The following is a 27,245-nucleotide window of genomic DNA, read 5'->3' as shown; positions in this document are numbered from 1 at the left end:
ATTATAAAATAATCAGTATCAGATAACACAACCTTTTCCTAAAATGTATCCTAAAGTCATTTGAAAAACATTAACTGACAACGTACATATACCAAGGGAATAATAATGAAACTACTGTAAACTGAAAATATCCAAAAGCATACTTCCTGCAGTCATTTGTCTCATTTCCTATTCTATACGTCTAGGTAGAATTATGATTATAAAGTTGTAATAAAGTAAAATGTATTCTATAAGTATTGTTGGCCAGAGTTAATTTGCCCTATGTTAATGGATTCTTTCATAAATTAAAAGTTAATCCCATGCAATCTTGTTTTCTTAACATAATTCAGTTACCCGATCTTTGCGGGTGAGTACCAAGCAGGGTCATAAATCAGAGAAGCAAAATTCTTACAACATGAGAAACATGAAAACCAATATTATACTCTAACATTTGTTGAAAGCCTGTTTCAAACAGAATAAATTTTACTGAAGACTAAAATAATAAAAAAAATTGTCAGAATATAAGCAAGCCTGGTTTTTGATCAATTAACATCACTTGCTATATAATTGATATTATTAGAATCATAAAGATTTTAGGTGGGGTTCTCACTTTGTGACTACTTGAAATGAATCTCATAGATGATATGCAATTTAGTGGCAGAGGCAAATTCAAAGCATATTTCAAGTCTTCATGTTTAGGGTAATTCTATCAACACATACAAAAATACAAAATAATGGCACCCAGCTTTTATTATGTGACACCTGCTTCTGAATAGCTATGTGAAGACAATTATAAAAGAATGATTAAAACCCAAAAACAATAAACAGGACAAGAAGGTTAATCTCAAAGTCATTTATATTAGGGGAAAAAAAACCAGGAAAACAAATCTAAATTTCCCAAGTGAGAGATTTGCTAAATTAATGACAGACTATTTTGATGGAATATTCAGTAGCAACTGAAAATTGAAAATTATATTGATGAAAATACTTACTGACACGGAAAAATGTTTGTGATATACAGATCAAAGAGCAAAGCAAGCTGTAAAAACAGTACACATCACAGTAATCTCCTATACAGAAAAGGATGAGTTTGCTATTTATTTCCAGGTTCACTATTTTCCCTTCTCACCTAATGAATGTGGGAGGCAAAGGGGAGAAGAAGTTGGGATACAACCTCAGCAAATGCCCACCTATAAAACCTGCATTCTGGGCTTCCCTGGTGGCACAGTGGTTGAGAGTCCGCCTGCCGATGCAGGGGACACGGGTTCATGCCCCGGTCCTGGAAGATCCCACATGCCGCTGAGCGGCTGGGCCCGTGAGCCATGGCCGTTGAGCCTGCGCGTCCAGAGCCTGCGCTCCACCAATGGGAGAGGCCACAGCGGTGAGAGGCCCGCGTACCGCAAAAAAAAAAAAAAAAAAAAAAAACCTGCATTCTATCAGTTACTGGGCTAAAATGAACAACAAAGTAAAGTGAGAAACCAAATAGGGACTTTAAAGCTCCTTTACATCATTCTTCTCAAAGCTAATAAGCAATCTCCAGGCTCGGAACACCAGATCCTCCAAACTCTAACTCTAAACTTACAGCAATGACCAAAAAAACTTGCTTTAAAATTGCAGACTACCAAAAATGAGACCATTTCCCATATATTTGTATGTATGCATGTGTGTGTGAAAAAGAGACACATACACACACACAGAAGGGAGGGAAGTGGAAGAGAGGGCAGGATTAAGCAAATACAAAGCTTACCTGAAATAGCCTGGTAAAAATATCAAATTCAAAAACTGAAATGTAATCATTACAAGTTAAATCAATTGTTGATTTTAGAGCCATTGCTTCCAGACCAGAGCTAATTTGATGGACCTCGTGAAGGCACTGTCTGAATACTTTCCATGGTACAATAGTTCTGTGCAAGAGAAGAAGAAAAAAAAAAATTGAATCAACTGTCATTTAAGACATACCTTCCATTGAAACAGCACAATTCAATCATACCATTAATATAATTGCATTTGTACTAAAAGACAAACAGTTGAGAATACTGTTCATAATTCAGAACATATGTAATGGGTTTTGCTAACCAGATTATTTTCCATTTGCTAAGAATGTGACAAAAATGTAAATCAATTTTTCTCTCCTTGCCTATCAAGATACTTCTAAAAGTACTTCAGAAGAAGGTATTAGATCAATGTCCTGTAGGTCTGACCTCTTCATTTGTGTATGCAAGGTTATGTAACTTTGAATCAAGTTAAATTCTTCCCCTCCATTTATTTTCTTAAAATAATAACAAGATGATGGATTCATGTAACAGTAAGAATTCTTTGTTCACTGCATAAGAAAGTTCAGGTGGAAAGTCATTAAGACATTTCTGCCACCACCCCAATAATGTTCTACAGAGATGGAAAGCCATTTTATCTAACCTTTCATATTAATGCAAAGGGAAATTTTAATAACTTTTAACAAACCCCACTGGCTATCATATGGAAACTTCTTTATTCAACTTATTCATTAATTTAATCTTATTAAATACCCCATATCAGCATTTTACTACATAATGCACTTACAGGGTTCAAAAATTTAGAAGAGCATAGAATGGTACCCAGGGGAAAGTCTTCCAACCCATCCTCTACCTGACCAGTTTCCAACATTCACCCACCTCTTCCCCACCATGAAAATGAGTAACATCCATTATTCGTTCCTTACTTTTCCTCCTTTTGGAATGTTAAATGCCTATTCCTGAACAGGTGGAAGAAAGCAATCATTTCATATTTTAAACACTTTAAGCTGCAGTTTTCATAGTAGGACAACATAAAAGCTATATACACCCTCTTCTAAGGTTGCAAATATTTAAATCTTAGGTTTTTCTTTACTTGTATCTCTTGAGAAATAAAACTCAGGCTGAATGGACAAAATTGGCCCCATCTGATACTAATCCTCCCAGTGAAGCAGCACCATAAATGTAAAACTTTCAGATTCATTCAATAATTATCTGCTGCAGTGGCTGTCAAACTTGAGCATGCATCAGAATCACTGAAGGGCTTGTTAGCACAGAAATTTCTGATCCTCAACCCAAGATGGCCTGATTCAGCATGACTGGGGTGGGGCCTTGGAACTTACAGTCCTAACAAGTTCCCAGGTGATGCTGATGTGGCTGGGCTGGGGGCAACTCACTGAGCGTCACCAGTCTATGTGATGTATTCATTGCTAAGGCAGGACACTGTGGAGAAATACAATTATGGATATACGAGATACTATCTCTGCCCTTGAAGAACACACTCTTTCAGGGCAGAAATGAGAACTGTGATGCTAAAGAATACAGAAAGGTATCTAAGGAAGTGCTGGAGGAATTCCAGAGAAAGAGTGATCTGTGGCAAGATGAATAAATGAATGGTGAAACAGGCTTACAATGCTGTGCTGTATATATAAGAAAGTTTGTGTTTGATATGCTATTAAAAGAAAAAGATTATGAGGCTGAATACATCAAAAGGCTTTTCTGTATGTATGAAAAAAACAGGAAACCACAGAGAACCGAAGAGAGACACCACATCAGAAGCCATTTAGAAGAAACACACATCAGGCTCTGATTAAGGTTAACAAGATGCTGCTGTTTTAAAGTAACAATGAAAACTTTTGATAACATTAGAAGGCTATTGATTTATGGCAAAGTGTAGATATGCAATTATGTCCAGCTTCATTATAGTTACCTTGGAAGTAGTGCCTAAGAAGCAGTTGGCTTTTCCAAATTAAAATTTCAAATATTCAATACACAAAAGAGACATGAACCATAAAACTCAAAGTAAAAAAGAAAACCCAGTAAACAAAGAACTACTGATTTAAGAAGGGTGTTTTCTCTTTTGTATAGAAATGTTTAGAGAATTTTGTCTTGTGCATATATTAGAAAAAGTAAACAGACTGGCTAAACAGACACCTTTCGATACCCATTACCATAAAAATTACCCTCATCCTAATATTTAAGGTGCATGCAGATCAAAAGTCTTCTGAATAACCAGTGATTTCCCTGAGCAAATTATTAAAAAATGAACAAACTTCTAAAGTTGTAGTCTAATTTAACACTTTGGAACGACAGTTTACAAAGGGCAAGCTACATTTGCACAGTCCTTGTGCAAATAAGACTTTCCCCCAGTTCCCTTGTGATAAACCTAACGTCCAAACAGAACCTTAATTAAGGGTAGTAACAGGGATTAAAAAGAAAGGGCATTATTTGGTTAACTTACTATATATAAAACTTTGTACAACAGATACCCTTCCCTTGATCAGCTGAGCCAAATACCCACCATGGGAAGAAGGTGGGAGCAACGGTGGGGCAGGCAGGTTCATGAGTGAAGAAGAGAAATAGAGTACAATTATTTCTGGAAAAAAAAAAAAGTTCTACAACTGTTGCACTAAGGATCTAACTTTTTAAAGAGGATTTCAAGTTGCTACCACATACTTTCCTGAGGTTTGTGGGTGGAGGAGGAAAGGCAGAGGATGACTGTTCACACCTTTAACTAACTGTAGCAACACCACAGAGTGGTGGTTTCTATAAGCTCTTCCCCTAGATATGAACCTAGTGAGAGAAAACGTTAATGGCAAATTGTTTTACAAATATGTAGGAACTTCAGTGTGCTGGCAGAGATCTAGGAAAAGGAAAGAGGCAGAGAAAGAAAAGGAATAGAACATAAAAGGTCCAACTAAGCTTCAAGCTCCCACCAATCCAGAAGTATTTTAATTTTTCCTTTTGCCACTTACAATTATAAATCACTTTAATTACATGTTGAATTAACTTTAAAATCCAGTGAAAAGCTCAAGTAGCCATCAATCCACAAAGAATTGAATAAAAGACCAATGGGTAGCCTGGCACCTATAACAATAATGTGAGTTCAGGATCTTTAGACTTCCAATAGGAAAAAAAAATGAGAGCCGCCATTTATTGATGACTTACATCTGCCAATCACCAAATTAAGTACCGAGTTTGTCATAATAACAGTGTGAGGCAGATAATATTTTTATCCTCAAGATAGAGATGGGGAAACTGAGGCTTAACGAGGTTAAGTGATTCACCCAAGAAAGGCCGTATATGTGCCAGGCATTGTACTAGTTTCAGAACAAAAATCTAAATAAAGCCACAGTCTAATAAGTGGAAAGATTTGTAAATAACTTATGTTGTGTCATGTGCTCAGGTTATCACAGAAAAAGATTCATGTGCTATGGGAACCCAAGGGGATGGAGATCCTTGCAAACAGGGACTATCTTATTCATCTTTGCAACTAAAATTTGTGTAATTAAACTCTGTCTAGGGAAGGCAAGGGAGTGTTTCACAGAGGAGGAACCTAGAAATTTGAGTGTACTACCACTTTCCTACTAAACAGAAATGGTTTGATGACTTAAAAAAAAAGCGATAGTGTATTCACACAATGTCAGGAGAGATAACAACTTGCTAAATTTTAAAACCCTGCAGTTTTAACACAAAAGAATAAGGAATTGAAGACAAAAATGTAAGGCAATTGATACTCAAAAAAAGGGCAAAACATTTCCATGAAACCACAAGTTCTCATGAAATGCTATATAGGTTTTATTTTTAACTCATATGCAAAAAGAATCCATATAATAAAGGTGTGAATCTCAACAAAGGCTAGGATGTTTGGAAACAGGAACTTTTGTGTACTTCTGGTGTGAATGAAAATTTACACACTTCTAGAAGGCAATTTGGCAGCAAGTTTCAAAAACTATACATTTTAACCCAGAAAGAGCTTACTTCTAGGGATTTCAACAAGGAAATTATGTCAAAAAAAAAAAAAAAACAACACAGCAATGCAAAGACTCATCTATGTCTCTTCAACAGTGTTGTTCATAAAAGCAAAAAATTAAAACAAATGTTTGATAGTAATAATGACATATCTATAGATTAGAATATTTTACAGCAATTAACAATTGTATACGGAAAAAATGTTTGTCATGGAAAAGTGTCCATGGCATTAAATGGCATTTTTAAAATTGTATGTCCTTGGGAACTCCCTGGCTGTCCAGTGGTTAGGACTCCGTGCCTTCACTCCCAAGGGCCCCGGGGACCCTGGTTCAATCCCTGGTTGGGGAACTGTATCTCACAAGCCGCGTAGCGTGGCTAAAAACAAAAGAAAAATTGTATGTCCTTTATGATCCAATGCTGAAAACTATCTGGAATGTCTGGAGAGATCAACACAAATTTTAATTGATGACATCTAGATCTTGGTAGGATTACAAGCAATTGCTTTCAGAATATTTCTAATATGCTCTAGTGGCTTAAAGGAGTAAAAGACATACTAAAACTGTTTCAAGTATATTTTGCAATCACAGAAATAACCAATTAAAAACAAAAATTAGAATAGTATTTGCGTATGAAATGGTTTTCTATCTAGGAAATACAAAAAGATTTACAGATTAAACTATGAGAAGAAAAGAGAATTCAACATGGCTGCTAAAGACAAAATATGCAAAAATCAGTTGTAGTTCTATATATAAGCAATACATAATTAGAAAATAAAACTTAAAAAATTTACAATAGCATCTGAAAATATCAAATAAATGGGAATAAAGCTAACAAAACACAAGCAAAAACACAACATAAACACACAGACATACTTGATCAGAGATGTAGAAGACATAAAGTGATATAACGCTTTAAGGGACTGGCAGACTCAATATGGTAAAGGTGTCAATTCTCTCCAAATTGATTCTTAGATTTATTACAACCCCAATCAAATATTCCAGCAGACATTTTCATAGTAGGAACTGATAGGCTGATTCTGAACTTCATAGGGAAATGCCAAGAGCCAAGAATAATCAAGCCGAACTTCAATAAGAAAAACACTGACAAAGTTATACTCTTCACATCAGTTAAGACAGTGTGGTATTGGCACAAGGAGAGACAAATAGACAATAGAATAAAACAAATTTTGGAAACAAATGCAATCATATCTGGACACTGGTTATGTAACAACTATATATAAACAGCAGTAGGGAATGGATGATGTTTTCAATAAATGCTGCTGGGTCAAATGAATATACATATGGAAGAAAATGAATCTTGACCCTGAACTAATACCATATGCAAATCAATTTTAGATGAACCTTTTAGATGACCTAAATATGGAAGATAAAGCAATAAAGTTTTTTGGAAGAAACAGAAGAGAATACCTGCATTACAGGCAAATAATTAAAACAGGACCCCAAATGTTCAAAGGATAAAGGAAAAAATAAATTAAAAACCTGTGTTCATGAAACAATGTTATTAACAAAGTGAAAAAGAAAGCCACATATTGGGAGAAACCATTCACATAAATATAATCAACAAAAAATTCACATCTATAATATATAAAAACTTCTAAATATTAATAATTACTACTCAAAAATTGGGCAAATAATTTTCACACTCACACAAAAAATCAAAATATTCAATAAACACACAAATATACACTCAACTTCATTTGTCATCATGGAAATGTAACTTAAGAACAAAATGAGATTCCACTCATCCCCACCAGAGGGGCTTATTAACAAGTTTTAAAATGACAAATGATACATAAAATGTTGGGAAGGATATGGAAAACAGGAACCTTCAGGCACTCCTCATAGGTGATTAAATTGGCAAACCACTTTGGAAAACTCTTTGGTGGTTTACTAAAAGCTACTAAAGCTAAAACTATGCATAAACTAGGAGCCAGCAATACCACTCCTAGATATACATACAACAGAAATGTATACATATGTCTTTTTTTAAATGTACAAAAAGTGTTCATAGCAGCACCACTGATAAAAATCCAAAGGAGGAAGAATCCAATGTCCATCACCAATGGAATGAATATGTAAATTGTGGTATAGCCATACAATGGGGCAAGGAGAATGAACAAACTATTGTTATATGCAAGAACATGGATGAATTTCATAAACATAATAGTGAAAAAAGCCAGATTTTTTTCAGAGTATAATTATATGATTTTAATTATGTATGATTTCATGATACTAGAAGTTAGGATACTCAGATTAAACAAGATTAGTAAGTTATACACCCTAAAATTAGAAAGTTCTGCCACACATCCTCCTTTTAGCATTAAGAGCCCAGCCTGTCCTACAAATTAAAATGTCTGTAATAAAAGAAAATTCCCCAGAAATCTCTCTACATAGGTCAATTACATTAACAAGCAATGGGTGAAGTCTGCTAGATATGTAAGTTAAATTAAGGCAAAAAAAATATACAATTTCCAATAACTAAAGCCTCACAGGAGAAACTACGTACATACTATTTTGCATAAGTAGATCCCCCAAAATTCCTTTTTATTAAGAGAAACTACTGATGACTGCAGATAAACAAGGCAAAAACAAAGCTACAAAGAAAAACAATTATTGTCATTTCCTACTGATAATCAACATTCAGAATAAGGAAAACAGGAAGATGAAGCATTAGCAGTCTATTAATGAAAAATAAATCCTAAATATTAATTTTATGAAGCTTTATTTACTTTGCTTTTAAGTCACAATTTCTCCACCAGCAGAACATGTTTCTAAAGAACTGTGAAAATCTGAGATTCTACCCTATTTGCAAGCTAACAAGTTAGCCTATCACAGTTGCATGGATGCTGGCAGAAGACAGAGTATTTGTGGGTCAGGGCATCAAAGCCAAAGGACTTCGTTACTCACAGGAAGCAGTGGTCAGAGTAACACCATTTTCTTGGAACTTGTTCCCTGAGCTCTAATTCCCACAGGATGATGCAAAGAGCGTCAGGTGACACCTACACACACAGTGACTTTTGTAACTGTAGAGGAATGTAGGGCTTAGGGAACCCAAATATTTTATAATGGTAAGTATGCTTGTCCTTGGATATGCAGAGAAATACTATCTTTACATTACAGGGTTGTAAACAAGCATAGTCTTTGCTTCAGAAGGAGGAAGTGCCTCTCTTCACCTACCAAGGTAGAAACATCCCACAGAGAAAGGAACAAACGTGCTTTGATTCCAGGGGCACGTTATTAAATACTTAATAAGAAAATAATTATTTCTCTGAATACAATATAAGAACTTCTGAGAATGGGAATATAAGTGGCTTAAAAACTGTTTTAATTAATTAAATCAAACTGATCAGCTGACTAGAACTAAGAGATGGAGAAATGTGAAGTCTGCTTTTTAAAAAAAAACAGGGCTCTGCACAGGAGAACTTTTTAAATGATATTTTAGAAACACAATTTCTGGAAGTTTTAGTGATTGGCTTAACATTCCAAATTATTTAAAAAACATTAATGGTCTCAAGAAGTAGCATGAAAGTATTTTCCTCATTTGGTAGAGTAGCTAAAATAAAACAAAACAAAAACCAATTACTTCTCAAGATGGGGAAGTAAAATAAGTAGCCAAAATCTGGATACAAACAGGTTAAACTTTAGAGGACAAGATCAGAATTTTATCTTATCATTAGGGAGCTTAGAAACTTCAAAACAAGAAAAGATATTCTCAGACTACCACCTAGATGGCTGGTTATAATGCACCACAAGTCTTGGTGGAAGGCCAGACACCTTAATGTACCTACTCAGTGTACAGCAAAATCCAACGCACCTATGCAGGGTACACCAAAAACTCAACACATCTATTCAGTGCAACGTGTGGAGCCTATTAAGACTGGTTATAAAGGAGACTTTCAGAATGTTAAAGAGAAAATAAACTAAGTTATGAAAGCCTGTTGTACCACATCTGATGAAATCTTTTAAGTCTTTATCTAATTGATCTTTCAATACTATATTCTGATTCATCTCCCTCTTTCTTTAAATCCTATCTTCCTTTAGCAACTATAATACCACACTCGCCAGGTTTTATGCCTACTTCCCTGGTGATGCCTCCATTCCTTAAATTTCCTCTGTGCATACATCATTCATCAGAATTCTTTAAGGATCTGTCCCCTTTGTTCTCCCTGCACATTCTCCATGGTCTACATCAATCAGTCCAATGGCTTCACACAGCTTTTAGAGATTACAAACTCAGATATCTGGAGACCAGGCAGATAATGTATATGAGTAAAGAGGTCCAGGTAAGGACTGCAATCAATTGGAGGGGACACATCTAAACTGGGCAGCTGGCACCCAGGTCTAGCCAACTGTCGCCATGTCAGAGTTCATATCTAGTGTTGCCATCACTTCCAATTTCTCAATGAAATTCAATACAATATTTTTGTGTAAAAATCAATAATTTTAAAAGTTACCAGCTAATTTTTTAACGTAAATACTGTCTGAGGCCAAGGAAAACATTCTACAGGCTGTCAATCTGCAAACTCATAAATGTACTGTCAATCTCTGTCTTTAATTCTATATTCTTTTCCTCAAGGTTGTATATCTAATCTACTAATAAATATCACCACATGGATTTGTCTGGACCCACCAAACTGAACATATGCCAAACTGAATTCATCTGACTGCCAAATCTCTTCTTCCTACTTTTCCTGTCTCAGTAAATCGTACCCAGTTGTTCAAATCCCAGATTGAGGCATCACATTTGGCTCACTTTTTGTACCTCATATACCTTAATAATCAAGTACAGTTAATTTTATCTTCATATAATTCTCAAATTCACGTACTTCTATTTATTTATTTATTTAATTTATTATTATCTTCACCTAGTTTTCTATAACAGCCTCCTATCTCTCTCCTATTTCTCTCCTAATTTATCAGTTTCTAAAGTGGGAAGTGGAATGGGGGGGGTGGGGGGCAGGGCAGTCACAGACCCCGGGGGTATACAAGATGACCCTATTTAGGATGAGAAGAAAGCACTGAAATTCTACTTGCATTTTTAATTCAATTTTAAAAATTTGTATTATAATGTGTCCTTTATATTATATATGAGAATACACATTATTTGTATAGTAATATGTATTTTATACATGAGTATGTAGATGATATACATAGATGATGTATGCTCAAAAAGTAGTTAGTAATAAGGTAGTAATAAGGAATATGATTGAATGGGTTTAGAAACCACTGCTCAAGTTCATTATCCATACTTCAGCAAGAGTAGCCCACCTATGATCCAAGTGTGACCACTTCCCTACTTAAAACCCATCATGGGCTCCCATTGTTCTCAGGGCTCCAAAGAACAGAGTTTTAAAAGTACAACTTTGCATATGGAAAAAGAAAGTCCAAATGGCCAAAAATGGACAGAGCTTTCAAAGCATAGTCCAAGAGAGAGAATAACAATTGTAAGTACTTTGGTCCTTGAGGCAGGGGAATTCCTATAGTGGGTCATAAACCACCACCCCATATTTAGATTCCATGTTCACTAAGGAATGTTCTGGATATGGTATAGCTCCACATATAATTTACCTAACAGTGACGAGAGCATTCCCATCTGCTTGACAGTAGCATTAATCATTGTGAATTAATAAAACCACTATTCTGGATTATAGATCAGTTTGTGAGCTCAGTAAAGTACGCTCAGTCTCTAAACATATGGCTCTAATGAAATCAGGTTTCAAGGCTGAGAACCAGGACCTAATTCACGGTGATTTCACTGAAGTAAATGTCACTTACTGAGGAGTTCAACGTGAAGAAAAGAAGGAAAAAGAGAACAAGAACAAAAAAAAAAAATGCCATTTATGGAACCTTGAAGTTACTCTGCATCTTTCTTTGGAAAGACAGCAGACGCCATGAGAATTCCATCCCTCTCACAGTATTCTCCCCTGTGTACTCCTTATTAACACATGTGCAACCCATACAAAATACCAATTCCTCCATGCAGCCTGAGTGTTCCTCTGATGGCCCTAGTAAATAATTCACTTACTATTTGTGACATTCCTTAAGCACTTCTGTAATGGGACAGAACTGATTTTAAATATTTATCATCTTTGTATATACTGCCCTCCCCAAATTGAATACATACTGCTTAGAGGTAGAAAATTATAATTTCACATCTTATTTGCTTTTTCTGTCTTGGATCTTGTTGCAGTGAGTTGAACAAAATAGCCCTGTCATTTTATTTTCCTTATGAAATAAAGATACTTTGCTTTTTCGAAACAGGCAGTAATAAGAGTTGACTAAATAACAGAAATATTAAATGGTAATTTTTTTAGTTCTATTTCAGTTCTTTTTTTTCTTTCTCTCTAGATCTCCTGCTGCACATTTTTCTTATAAATGTTCTTCATTTCTATTGTGCATCCTTTAATTAAATATGACTAAGTTGCCTTTTCTTTGATTAGAGGGAAAACTGATCTAGCTAATATGCTAAAAAAAAATGTATGTTACTCACTGCAAAGGTAAAGAAACCACTGGCCTTTGTTTCTTATTAAAAGTGAAAACACAGGAAACCTAAAAAGGTCCCTACCACTTCCCCAGGAAATCAAAGGTAGATGTAATGAACTGAATTTTAAACAGATCATTTTTTTCCCCCCATGGTCAGCAGGACAGTTTCTTATATTCCACCTCACTTTTACATAGGGATATACACAATTTTAGAAAACTTTTATTAACTTTTTCTGGATTTTGCTTTTAGATTTCTAGGGACCGTGGAACCTCTATCATGCAAAGTTGAATATTAATGATATTATTTGTAGAATTAATAATAAATATATTCATGGGGCTTTGAGCAAGATTAAAGGTTTAAACTGGTTAATTATTCCACAACACAGAGTGCATACAAAGTGCCAGACACTGTCTTACCTGCCTGAAATGTAGATTTTAGCTCTTTTAACCTTTGCAACAACCCTACACAGTAGGTATTCTTGTTATTACCATCCACATTTTACAGATGAAGAAACTGATGCATGAAGAAAGCACGGAGCTTGCCCAAAGTCACAGAGCTAGTAAATGTTGCAGTCAGAACCTGAACACAGATGACCCGCCTGCGAAACTGCACTAAGCATGCTGCCCCCAGAACAAGCAAGCAAGCAAACGCTGTACACGTCCCACGTGCGCACACTCACACACATGCCTCTGCTGCTCAACTCATTTGAATTAAATGAGCAACAGTTCCTGAAAGTCTCCAAATGAGACACTGTGCTGATCCACCTTGGGAAACACAAAGATTGATTAAATAAGCCTGATTTCATGGGGCTTATAGTCTAATGGAAAGATAGCTAGACAAATAACTTTAAAAATCAATGAAAACTAATAAATATGGAGGATGAGCAAGAGCTTATGGGAGTTTAAGAACTAAAAGATTCAGTATAATAATAAGGGCCAGAATCAAGAGCAAGATGAACGTTGAGGGATTAGTGAGAATTTTTTTTTTTTTTTGCGCTACGCAGGCCTCTCACTGCTGTGGCCTCTCCCGTTGCGGAGCACAGGCTCCGGACGCACAGGCTCAGCGGCCATGGCTCACGGGCCCAGCCGCTCCGCGGCATGTGGGATCTTCCCAGACTAGGGCACGAACCCGTGTCCCCTGCATCGGCAGGCGGACTCTCAACCACTGCGCCACCAGGGAAGCCCTAGTGAGAACTTTTATACCAGAGATAAAAATCTTCAAGTGGAAGGAACAATGTGGGCAAAGACATAGAAACCTGTAGCTGCTAAGGTGTCAGGAAAGAGCCAAATAATCCCACTTGCCTGAAGAACAGGACATAAGTAAAAGAAAAGAGGACTAAAATGGTAGAAAAATACATCATGAACTCAACCAATAATTACTGAGTGTCTGTTATGTATACAGTACCCAAAGGACTCATCTGATAGCCATTTAAAGAATAATGTTCAAACTTCGTACTGAAAATGGAGCTAATCTATGTGAAAGCATTTGACATATAATAACTCTAATAAATGTACCTGTTTTTACTAATTTTTGGATAAAAAGTCAACAGGAGCTTTATTTTTGAGCAGGAAAGACCCACGTAATAAATACATTTGATAATATAAATATATTTAAAATACAACATAAACACAAAACATGGGGTAAAGTTGAACATGTGGGAGGGTATATATTAGAACCCAGAAAAGAAGACTTCTGAACTAGACTTAAAGGAAGGGTGCCAAGATTCTGGGACTGTAGAAAAGAAAGAGGAGGGAAGAGGGGCATGCCAGGGAGAACTGTAGGAACTGATGACAAAAAAAAAATCAATTTGTAGATAATAAGTTATTGAAAATTTTGAGCAGACAATAGACATCATCCATCCACTCACCCATCCATCCAATTATTCATCCAGTCTGTTAACACTTGTTAGAGCTCACATATTCCAAGAAACACACCAGGCTCTGAGAAATAAAAATCAAGGAAGCTTTCTAGTCCACTGGGAAACGCAAGCATGTCAGCAGTTCACTGCAGTCTAGTGTGCGAGATGTGAGCTCAGGTACTTGGAAGAATAGAGCAGGCATGCCCACCTTAGGTTAGGGTTACTGAGGAACGCCTCCAAAGTGGCAACACTGGGTAGGGTGTGACACTGGGTAGGGTGTGGGTAACCGGTTTCCCAAGAGGAGGGTGCAGTTTAGGGAAACAAAGACAATGAGGTGTGGAAATAAAAAGCATACTAGGAAAGAAGTACAGACTATGAGGAGGTTGTTTCTTTGAGGATGAGTTGAATAGAGAGATGAAGCTAGAAAAAAAGTTCCTGAAGCTTGTCATATTAATGGGGTTATAGACTTTAACCCAGATTCGGTAATGATGCATAGAATGCACAGCGTCTCAGGCAGAAAAAATAAATAGAGTAAAGAGTTCTGCTTTTTGGAGCTCACTGGCCTCCTCAAGAAAATCGATGGGATAGGCTGTTATTGAAGGTAGGGAGACCAGACAGAAAGCTGTTGCAGTAGTCCAGGGAAGAATCTGAACTCGAACATGAACTGATGAATAGAACTGGAAGTAAAGTAAGGATGGGGAGAAGGGACATACAAAGATTCAGGAGTTAGAATGGTTCTTGTTGAATTATAATTTGGTTGGAAACACATGTCTAAATCTCCTCAACATCAAGAAATGCTTAGTACAAGGAGCCTAGAAACTGCTACCTGACTTGCTGATTAGAAAAATGACTGTCACCGAGTCTAATCACATGAATGGGTCTTTTTTGAACAGTTAATAATACATTCTTTGAGCCTCATGCTTGAAGTTTCTGGATTATAAACTTCACCCTCTAACCCAGAGTTTGGTATTGGTCTCATTCGGCAGAATTTACGTAGACACATTCACTCAAAAATGCCACTCCTCTTTTCCACATATTTCTACCATCTCCTGGTCAACAGACTAAGAAAGCAAAAGCAGAACTCAACTATTAAAACATTCAATAACGTCTCATAAAAATCTACCAACTACAGGACTTCCCCAAATCTAACAACTACAGAACTTCCCAACCAGTTTACCCTGGCACATGATATGTTATTGATCCCCTAAGGCTCCAGACAGGCAGAACCTCCTTCGCAACTGGGCTTGGGCCTTGAGCAGAGGCTGGCCCTGCCATGACTTCAAAAAGGTTGAGAAGCACAGAAAGGAAGCATTAGTCACATGACACCTAAAGATTTTTGTCTGCTGCCTGTTCTTTAGGTCTGAATCCTAAGATTGCCTTTAGGAGTTTTATAAAGTCCTTTGAACGATAACTATTTCCCAATTTTAACTCAATACTAATATTTTTTTCTTACTGACAGTTCTTTTTGGGAAAAATATCACAATACTACTCCTTATGTTAAAACCTGCTTTATAAAAATCATAATCTGTTTGGCTGTTTTTAGAACTAACCGCTCAATGGTTCTGTTTTTGGAAACAATAATGCATTCAAGTTTAAAGTCACCGGTTAGGTCACATGAAAGCATTCTCATATGCCCTCAATATGTAGATAAATAACAGGAATACTTCTGTATGAGAACTCAGTTATGCAAAAATGCAAACTAGTATGAGTATAAGGAAGAGAAAAAAATTCAACCTTTTAAAAGGCTACATCATTCGTCCATTCATTCAATAAAATACTATGGAACTATAAGGTGAAAACCCACAGAGAATATAAAGATGGTTTCTCCAGTGATCTAATAAAAGAAGCATTACTTTTGATGACTACAGAAATATGTCTGAGTTCCAGAGGGAGCTTTACCTTTGGCTCTCATCCCCAAAATAAAAATCTGAAAGACCAATTAAGAAGCCTTCTCAAGTAAGCAAAGACAGCAGACAAGGGTACAAGGGTTTAGGAGGTAGGGAGAGCGTTTAATCAGAATTTCAAGAATCCCCCATTTGATTTAGTAGTGGTTTCACTCACGTAGCAGTTGGACAGAAATTTCAGCCCCTTAATGTCTATGGTTATAAATAAAGGGAAGTAACGATGTCTCAAATGCATAATTCTCTGTGGTTTGAGGTGCCGGCAAAACAAACTCCTCTCTTGAAAAACATGTGAGCAATCTTTTGTCAAAAGGTCCATTTTTTACTGACCTTTTGACAAGCAAGCAATTTTTAACTCACCAGAATTTTCAGTTTTCAAAAAGAAATACTGCAAGCAACTTCTCTGATAGATTTTCTTAAACTTTTAAGATAGTTTATTTTGAAGGTTACCAACTCTTTGCATTAGGCTCAGAGTGTTAATATATGAGCTGTAGCTTCAAGACATCCTCAGCTGTTACTCCCGGAACTCTGCGGTCCCTTTCTGCTTTCTACTATTCACAAATATTTAATCCGTACACTCCTGGCTGTTAGTCTAATTCAGATGAGGATGAACCTTTTCTTTTTTTAAGTCCTCATTTGTGAATAGATATAGGAGCATTACAAAGAGCTAGATTTCTGGAACACAGAATGTCTTGTGTTAAAAGCAATAACAGTATTTCCTCCTGTAGTGCCTAAAAATAATTAAGAATACATTTTATTTAAGAAGTGGGAAAAAGGCTTTAACATTTTTGAAGTAAAATAATCATGCATCTGGGCTTCCCTGGTGGCGCAGTGGTTGAGAGTCCACCTGCCGATGCAGGGGACATGGGTTCGTGCCCCAGTCCAGGAAGATCCCACATGCCACGTAGCGGTTGGGTCCATGAGCCATGGCTGCTGAGCCTGCGCGTCCGGAGTCTGTGCTCCGCAACGGGAGAGGCCACAACAGTCAGAGGCCGCGTACCTCAAAAAATATATATATATATATGCATCTAATCAAATGTGCATTGCTCTGTGTATGTCCTAGTCATGTGGTAGCTATAGATAAACACAGCACGTCATAGAGAAAAAAAAAAAAAACGGGAAACCCAACATTACAGTTAATTCACCAGTGTCAAAGGACTCCAGATCACTGAAAGTGTGTGCCAACATTTTACATCGTATTTCATCAGCTAATGTATAAATATAGAATTTAACTACAGGATGAAAACAATAATCTGTGTGTAAGCAATCACTCCTCCTTAATTCTTAGCTACAGTTCTGCCTACATTCAAGGACATTCTGAGGGTGCTCTCTCATCAAAGGGGACCCTTAAAAGGAACTGAAGAAACCATCTGCCGCCTGATGCTCAGTTCTTAAGCATCTTACTAAGAGATTCCTGATAAAAGTTTTGCACGTTTTATTTAAGTTATGCAGACTTCAGATATTTAGTTCCTATTATTTGCCAAGCTCACCTGGGTTTGTGTCTGGATAGGAAATACCTAAGGAAAACATCTTTAGCTATTTTTGTGAGATAATGCAACTCTGTGATAACATTACCCTCCTTTCTGTATCTTGTTTACACGTGCATACTTTCTGTGCAATGACACAGAGAAAACCTGAATGCCAGTACTGAGGCTTTTTCCCACTTCAATTTCAGATCTTCGTCAAGCTTATACTCTACCTCCTAGTATAGAAAGCAGTCTCCGATGCCTGCAGTCCTCAAGTAAGTGTCCCCCCTCTGGACTGTCAGAACAATTTATTTAGGCCAATTTTTAAAGTGTCTTCCCCTTTCTGCCTTTTATTTTCTATATGTGTTTTATGTGTACACTAAGTTATAAAAAGTTATGGGCTTCTCATGTATACTCTTACATACATCTGCTTCTTAGAGCTAACTATTTAACTCAATGAATGCTTACCAAATAAATAAATGTCATATAATATTTACTTGGTAACAACAAAATTATTCAGTTACTGAGATATACTTCTGGTGGCTAAATAGAAAAAATAGCAATCAAAACACTTATCAAAAACACTGCAGTATATTCTCAAAATACTCAGGTAAAATCTACACCATATGGAACTGGAGGCAGGTCTAAGCCATTCTTCAAACATGGATCCAAATTTGTACTTACTTGTCTCCAAAAAACTTTCTCCAGAATTCAGCAGCATCTGCTTTCGTGATACGAAAGTTATCTCCCTGGAATTGCCCATTGGGAAAGATAGCTTTGATTTCTGCCAACATGTGACTGAAGATAAGGGAGAGTTTTGTAAGATTTCGTCTGTAGATACAAACAGGGAAAAATGAAGGAAAAAGTAAATATAAGGCATGTAAGATTTAATGGGAATATACTATGAAAAATGAAATTATCAACCTAGGTCAACTCAATAAAGCCCTTAAAAACAATGTTCATAAAAACTGTACATTTAAATTCCTAACAGGGATTCTATTAGTCGTCCATGTACTCATTTAATATAAACGTGAACAAGATGAATTACATGAGGTTTAATGGGGGAGACGGACACCTAAAAAACTCATAATCAAATATAAATGTTAAACAAAAAAAACAGAGTGCTTATTTCTACACGGGGAATAAGGAAAGATGTGTCATTTAAGGCGAATCTAGCAAGATAAGCAGTTGTTCAACAGACGAAAGACTTAGAGTGGAGAGGAGGGGAAGGAGGAGAGGTTAGGAATAGAACTATTTGGATAATATCTAGATTTAGCATGGCTAGAGAAGAGCAGAAAGAGAGTGGAGGAAACGGCTTGAGACAAGATGAGAAAGTTTGGTTGGGACATGACAAAAAGAGGCATCTGAACCAATGAACAAAGTTTTTGCCAAATACACTTGTCACTTCTATCTAAAAATCAGAGTTTCTGATAAGTCTCAGATATGTGCATATTTTAGAAGCTCCCTGGGTAATTCTAATGTAGTCCATAAAAAGCCACTGCAATAAGGAATGGGAAGCCAAAATGGACTAAAAAGATTAAGGAAATGATCAAATCTCGGTTTTAGAAAGAAAAAGTTATGGCAGTATGAAAACAATGGTTTGGAAGGGAAGGAAATGTAGGTGTTGTCTCTATTCTAATTTCCATGTTAAGTTCTGGGAATTCTGACATGATTTAGAACAGGCTTCAAACCATGACTAATACTTTAACAGTATCATCTACATTCCTTCTTAGCTTTTCATAAGTTTACAACATTAATTATGTTAATCAGCCCAAAACTCTTAGTGATAGATAGTAAGGAAGCAACTGGAAGATAAAATACTACAGAACTTTTCAGTTTTGAGGTGATCTTGTCTCTTTATATTCCTGCTTATTCAGAATCACCAGAACACAGCAGGCACATACCTACTATGGTTCCATTTTGAAGTCTTAACTGCTTTGTGTGTGTGTTGAGGGGTCAGGGCTGGGGCTGGGGAGGAGGCACTTGAATTAGCACTCAAAGTAAATACAGAGGAAAACTAAAGAAAGCCATCAAATCTGCAATGCATATAACACCATACAATGTTTCAGCAGGACTTTGACACTGAAAGTTGTGTTTATTTGCCTTTTTTTTTTTACTCATGTATCTGGGTTTAATGACTCTCAAATAACAAGCAAAAAAACATGTTAGGTACCAAAAAGATCATAAAACATGCACCTCTCCGTAAAGTCACTGAAAGGAAACATGTAACTTCCTATATTATATGAATACGTAATAAATAAGGTACTTGTGATAAAAAGTGGGAAAAACAGGAATGAACAGAAAGCAATAAAGTATAAAGTAACTGACATCTCAAAAAATTCATCTCTACTAGAAAACCAAAAAGTCCCAATTTCCATAACCTTTATTATCCATGAGAAGATTTATGGGAAAGAAGGGTCAGAACTTAGGCCTTATTTTAGTGCTTGACTGGCAACAACAAACAATCTCATTATGGTTAGGTTATGCAAAATGTTTCATCATCTTCTTAGATTCAGCCACACTTCTGCACAACTCAGCGTAATTCCAAGGTAAAACTTCTTTAATTAGCTGAATCTTTGATCTTCTCATTTATGTCAACACATCCTCATTTAGGTGATGGTAGATTTAAGAAATCCAGTCTTAGGAAATGAAAAGTAAACTGATGAACTATATCCAAGGAAAGAATTGCAGCCAATACAAACTGCAACTGACTTTTGAAATCTGAGTTTAAGGAAAAACATAAAGTCACTTTTGAAAATCTGCAACGAATTTATTTCTATAATTAGGCAAACAAGTTAATTTTCTACCAAACTTCCAATTGATACATACAGAAGAAAAAAGAAAAGAAGATGGCTGTAATTAGGGAAAACCAACTGTTCCTTATTTTCTGAATTGGTTGCTCTCCATCCCCTTGTTTCTCTGTTCTTTAATCATATCCAAATGTTTTTCATTTTTATTTGTTAGATCTAAAGCCTGAAGCACAATACCAGTGATTACCCATCTTGGATTTTTGATCCATTGGCTATGTAGGCACTAAACTTTAAAACAGAAATAGTAACATTTTATCTTTATAATTTACAGTCTAGAAGCTCTAATAATCACTATATAACTAATCACTGTTAAATTATAAACTGTGTGTATAGTCCAATTTTCTTGTTCCTACAAACAGATCACCATATTTTTATTCAACTTTTTGCATAAACTAAGGCAATGAAAAGATTTATTTTGCCTTTAGTCTTTAAAGAAACACAAATTCAAGTTGTTAAAAACATGTGAATGCAACAGTTTTGTGTTACTTTATTTTTCACATATACCAGACGCATATTTATATTTATTTTATATCTAATTTTTAAAAACACACACCATACATATGTAAATGATTATTTTGGAAACACTTTACCTGAAATATCGATTTACAGAGGTTGCAATCCACAACAAGAAATGAAAAGAACTTATAGCTAATTCTATTTCTCTGATGTCATTTAAATTTACTGTCATAGCAAATAGGTTTGTTTTTTATATGACTGTGTGGGAGTTTTTTGTTTACTATATTTTGCTTTACATCAAGCTTTAGTTCCCCACCCCACTCTGCACTCTTAGATACCCATTTTAAAAATAAATAACCTCCAATTTTGAAAATAAAATCCAAGGATACAGTCATCTCTAATCATCTAGACATAGAGGGAAGAAAGGCAACAACTCCACATCTTCTTTGTAGATGAATTTTTTTTTTCCTATCTTGATATTTTTCCATACTTTGCCAATTTTCCCTAAGCCCACCTGATTGCCGCTCATCATAAGACCAAAAATGATGACTGGACTGCTTAATAAAGGATTTGAAGCATCCTATATTAAGATATGTATCTATTACTAAATGCCCTACCCCAGAACTAAGGAAATAAAATTTATCTACAAAGACTCAATAACCTTAAACATAACTTAAATTTACAAGAAATTTTCCAATACTTTCAATAAAGGTATACTTTATTTTGACTAATTACTATCACATTATCTCCCATTAACCATCAAAAGCTAAGCCATTTTAAAAATTTGTTTTGTGTGAGATTTTGTTTATAAGAAATAATTTTGGAGTAAAAGTATTCTGATACACCAGGTAAGCAAAAAGTAACTTCTAGATGTCAATACTGGGTAAACCAGTAAAGATGTTAATATATAGAGGAGCCTTGAGAAGGGGGAGGCAGAGAGGAGCAAAGACAAAGGAGAGGGAGAAGATGAGAAGGAAAACTATCTGCATTTAAAAAAAAAAAAGTGTAATGAATGCATCAGCAATGTCAAGAATATCACCTAAGAAGCAAGGTGCCTCTTTTATCCTGAATTTGATCACCTAAAACTGTCCTTCTTTAAAACGGTATGAATCAATTTCTCCAAAATTCAAGTTACATTACTGCACAGAATGTGAGGTCAGAATGATGGAGCATCACTCTTTACGAATAAGTCTTAGTAGCTTAAGTGGCTATAGCCAGCATCATCAGGAGGCTGAAGGTACACAAGATTTGACGTAGGATGACACAATCCTACCCTTAATAAATTTATCACATAGTAGGGGAGAAAAAGACATGACTACATTATTATCATACAATATAGTGGGGGCAATGCACCAACGATAGCCATCTTGAGATGAGGAATTTGAAAAATGAATAAAAAATACATCAAGACTTGATTAGTAGCCTTCACTAAATGTAGGAGACACACAAAGAGAATAATCTAATTAGATCGTATGGAGTCCTTGACTTTTCTCACTTCAAGAAACAGCTGTGTCATATATCAAGGAGGAAATAAAAAGCTTTAAGTGCTGAATTAGTGAAAAACTTTAAATGACACTTCATATCAGTGAGTTCCAAAGTTTCTGAGAATGTACTGCTTCTGGTAGAAGCAATGGGAGCCCATTTTTTATCCAAAAACTATTAATAATTCAATTTTTACATTTAAAAGCTAGAACATGTGCTTCTTAATCTTTACAAGGTGGAACAAATTCAACATAAAGAGAAAGGCAGAACACGAAGAATATAAACAGTGGCACTGAAAATGAGACTCACGTCCAGTTAAAGAGCAATTACCATTCACTCTATTTCTGATGTAGTGCCTTCCAAGATGGGTTTAGGGCGTTACTTCACACTGTTTTTGACCTTGGGAACATTCTGATTCCTAAGAAAGTGAGGATACTAGGCTGATGCAAGCCTTGCCTTTCATTTCCCCCTCTTGGGAATAGAGACTATTATTAAGATGACTCCTGGGAGTCTCAAATAAAACTGGATCTTCTCCATTCTCTTGTCTAAGTGCTTTAAAGTTTTCCATACATCTAAGGGGAATACGAGGCAGATTTTTTTTTCAACTGAAGTATAGCTGATTTACAATATTGTGTTAGTTTCTGGTGTACAGCAAACTGATTCAGTTATACATATATATACACATCCTTTTTCATACTCTTTTCCATTATGGTTTATGACAGGATATTGAATCTAGTTCCCTGTGCTATATATACAGTAGGACCTTGTTGTTCATCTATTTTATATATAGTAGCTTGTATATGCTAATTCCAAACTCTAGTTTATCCCTCCCCAACCCCCTTTCCCCTTTGGTAACCGTAAGTTTGTTTTCTACGTCTGTCAGTCTGTTTCTGTTTTGTAAATAAGTTCATTTGTGCCATATCTACTTTTTTTTTTTTTTTTTTTTGGCAGAACGCGAGCCTCTCACTGCTGTGGCCTCTCCCATTGCGGAGCACAGGCTCCGGATGCGCAGGCTCAGCGGCATGGCTCACGGGCTCAGCCGCTCCGCGGCATGTGGGATCCTCCCAGACCGGGGCACAAACCCGTGTCCCCTGCATCGGCAGGCGGACTCTCAACAACTGCGCCACCAGGGAAGCCCTGTGCCATATTTTAGATTCCACATATACGTGATATCATATGGTATTTGTCTTTCTCTGACTTACTTCACTTAGTATGATAATTTCTACTGCAAATAGCAAATAGCATTGTTTCATTCTTTTCTATGGCTGAGTAATATTCCATTGTGTATATGTACCACATCTTCTTTATCCCTTCATCTGTTGATGGACATTTAGGTTGCTTCCATGTCTTGGCTATTGTCAACAGTGTTGCAATGAACACTGGGGTACATGTATCTTTTCGAATTATGGTTTTCTCCAGATATATGCCCAGGAGTGGGATTGCTGGATCATATGGCAACTCTATTTTTAGTTTTTTAAGGAAACTCCAAACTATTTTCCATAGTGTCTGCACCAATTTACAAGGAATAAGAAGCAGATCTTAAAAGTCCAAATCCCAATGAAGACTCAGAGTCTACCCCAAGTCATAAGAGAAGTAAAGTGTGAACAGAAACATTCTAACCTGAGACACAGGCAGCAGGACAATTTTTTAAGCTGCTCCATGTTACTCCATTGAACTGCTCACTTTAAAAGAATTTAGGAAACTATGTCAGTCCAAAAGCTGCACTAAAATAGGTAACCAAGGAAGGTCTTTTTCCTTTCTTAAAGGACAAATCATCCACCACTAACAAGGCTAGGGAGACCAAGTGCAAAATTGGGTCTGGGAAAGATGAACCCTGGGCATCCTTTGATCTCTGCAGTATACTCTCAAACGTGTTGCCCACAACGGTCTATTAAGAGCAGCAGGCCATCTTACAAAATAAGAACGATGCACTCAGGGTAAATAAATTTGCTTTCTAAAATAAACAGTTTTGAATGGACAATTTACAAATGACTTACCTAAACACAACTAAAACATGAAATATTCCTATCACATTCAAATGTAATATCCTTTGACAAGTTCCCAGAAGATATTCAAAAGATATTCTGCCTAATTCTTCAACTGTTGTGTATTAAAGAGATTGGCCCTGACATTTGATAGTACATATTGGGTTCATATCCTTACTCTGCTGGTAGTCTTGAACAAGTTACTAAACCTCTCTCTCTGAATCAGTTTCCTCATCTCTAAAAGTTTTAAATAGAAATGCCTGTCTCACTAAGTTGATGTGAGGAGTAAATAAGATATGAAGGTAAGAGCCTAACACAACTAATTTTTAAAACTCTCAATAAATAAGAGTTATTATTAACTCTACCTGCCACTTCTGTTTAAAAGTATAAATATCCTAGTAGTCTTTCTTCGTTTCCCCATATAATACTATTGTTACTTAAACTGATGGCCATCTTAAGGCCATCATTCTCACCTTATTATCATCAATTGTCATGGTGCCCTCTTAAAATTCCACAGCAAACAATGGGCGAATATTTGATTAATCCATTCATTTATTCTGCATACCTTGACTGAGTGTCTACTAGACTATGTCTAGGTAGGCACTGATGATACAAAGGTGAAGATGACACAATCCTACTCTTAATGAATTTAAGGGGCTTAGGGATTGCCAAAGGTGTAGAACAACATAGTGGGAATAAAACTGAGATAGAAGCAGAACAAAGGTGGTAATCAGTGAGAGAGACAGAGGAGTCTACAATTTTGGGGGTGATGGATGCAGTTCTGACCAGAATATGGCCCTGCAACGGGTAGGAACAGTACAGTGAAGATGAATTAGGTGAGGAATTAAAAAACTCCAAGGGTGAATGGGGTCCTTCAAGTGGATTTTGAAATTTCCTACGATTATGACAGCAGTTTGGATGAAAAAAAGGACTACAATAAGCCTTATCTCAGTACATTCAATAAAACTTCCCAAATAATCTTTTTAAATGTTAGCTATTTAAACTTTGCAGCAATGCAGAGTAGGATTATCCCTTTGATGATTTCAACAATTTTTTTTTACATCTTTATTGGAGTATAGTTGCTTTACAATGGTGTGTTAGTTTCTGCTTTATAACAAAGTGAATCAGTTATACATATACATATGTTCCCATATCTCTTCCCTCTTGCGTCTCCCTCCCTCCCACCCTCCCTACAACAAATAATTTTATATGGAAAATTTATTATGAGAAACTACGACAGTATGATATGATCACTTGTACTTTCATCTGGTTTAAAAGTTTAACAATATCTACTTCAATAAAGAAAACACTTTTGTCTTCAGTGTTGGACTTCTTTTGATTTTTAAACCTAATCTGTAACAAGTATCCTCTTATAAAATAAACCTTAAAAATGTAGACCAGTCTATTACTTGAGAGAGAAAAGAAAAAACTATTCCTGCATTCCTGTTTAAGATAAAATATCAATACAATAAAAATTCTGTGAACCATGTGGAAAGTTGCCATTGCAATGATTCAAATAGAAGCAGCCAGAAGTAATCATAGTAGAACTTGGTTTTCTTTGAGTTTCTTTGATAGGTTCTTTTTCAAAAGAAAAAGAAACACTGGAAGTTTAAACTATACTTTTATGACCCGGGGTACTTTGATAAAAGAAGAGTCTCTTCATCAAATAGACAAACTTGACCCTGAAACAATTTTTTTTAATCTAGATTCATTTTTGTTCTTTGCAATTCCCAGTAGATCGCCATAAGAAAAATTACAGTGAAGTAGCAATCTGAATTATGTCAATTAAGTCAGTACTTATTGCTTCTAATGAAAATTCTTAATTATTTTTACTTGCTACATTCCCTAGTCCACTATTTTTATTTTTTGTCACATTTACACTTCAGAGATAGCTTTTACTTCTACTCATTAGAATATAGTTCAAATTTTTCCTACAGTATTTTCTTCGAGGATTTCTCCTGTCCATGGGACCAAGCTACCTTGCACCATTTCTCACACCACTTCTCTGTTCTCTCCTCGAGCATTTGAATGGCCTCTTCCTGACCTCTCCTGCTCTTAACCTCAGGTTAAGCCACATCTCCCTCCTTACTGATTCAAAGTTCCAATGTCTCAGCCTGTTGAACTTTCACCTGCACCAGTTTTATGTCAAAGCACGGCCATGGTATCTTTTCCATCCCCCTTCCTGGATGTCATCTATCAGGCTATTAAATGCCACCACTTCACATTACCTGCAGTGGCAGGAAGTTTTTTCTGAAGAGTACCACAGCTATTGTATAAACATATCGCACTTCACCTCAATCAGAGCAAAAGTCTTTGTTGGGGAAGAAAAAGTCTTATTATACCTGTAACAGCTTCTTACACATAATAGATACCCAATAAATGTTAATGTCAATGACCATGAAAATATTTAAAGAATAAACACATAAGAATTTCCTGACCCGAACAGTGCTAATAAACAGATCGATAGGAGCAGTACATAAAACCAGTTTACAGAAACACTACATAGTGAGGCATCAACTTTCCAAACTTTGATGAAAAGGAATTTTACCAAAAGCTGCTTTAAGAGAGAAGTAAAAATCTAGTGTTTGACTCTAAATAAGAAAAAACAAAAATCTTTGCTCTGTGAGTTGTAGTATCTTTTCTCTCCCTATCTATTTTTTCTTTGTTAACTGCAAAATATAACGACAGCAATGAAAGGAAATTAATGCTGTATGCCCCGTGTGAAGTTTCCAGAATCTCAGTAAACTGAACACATTTGTCATACTTTCTGAGGAAGCATAAACATAGTTTCCATCACATTACCTGTTCCCTGACAGTTACTTCCTCCTTTTGACTCTGGAAATTTTCCTCATTGATACCTTTGTCCCACTTCAACCCTGCTCCCCAGGAATGGAACAAGTGAAAAACAAATGAACCACAGAGCAAAGAGATAGCTCAGCTCTCTGGTGCTCATGTTCTGCATTACTGACAAGAAAACTAAAATCATGACATTTATTCCACCTCTTCCCTGGGGTTAAAATTACTTTATTCAAACGGTTGAGGCAAATATAAAAATAAACATAA

The 27,245-nt window shown here is 36.0% G+C and overlaps 1 protein-coding gene across 2 annotated transcripts in view; it reads right to left on the bottom strand.

Moving 5' to 3' along the window:
• The window catches only part of CBLB (Cbl proto-oncogene B), a 214,681-nt gene that overhangs the window by 103,123 nt on the left and 84,313 nt on the right, over nucleotides 1–27,245 (bottom strand). For both annotated transcript variants that reach the window (XM_079921619.1, XM_079921620.1), the window contains exons 4-5: nucleotides 18,134–18,280; nucleotides 1,727–1,883 (exon numbers count right to left, since the gene is read on the bottom strand). In XM_079921619.1, coding sequence (XP_079777745.1) covers nucleotides 1,727–1,883; nucleotides 18,134–18,280 — 304 coding nt within the window. The remainder of the gene's footprint in view (nucleotides 1–1,726; nucleotides 1,884–18,133; nucleotides 18,281–27,245) is intronic.

The sequence above is a fragment of the Stenella coeruleoalba genome, assembly GCF_951394435.1.
Source record: "Stenella coeruleoalba genome assembly, chromosome: 5".
In the NCBI taxonomy this organism is placed as follows: domain Eukaryota; kingdom Metazoa; phylum Chordata; class Mammalia; order Artiodactyla; family Delphinidae; genus Stenella; species Stenella coeruleoalba.
This window is presented reverse-complemented; position numbering and strand designations above follow the sequence as displayed.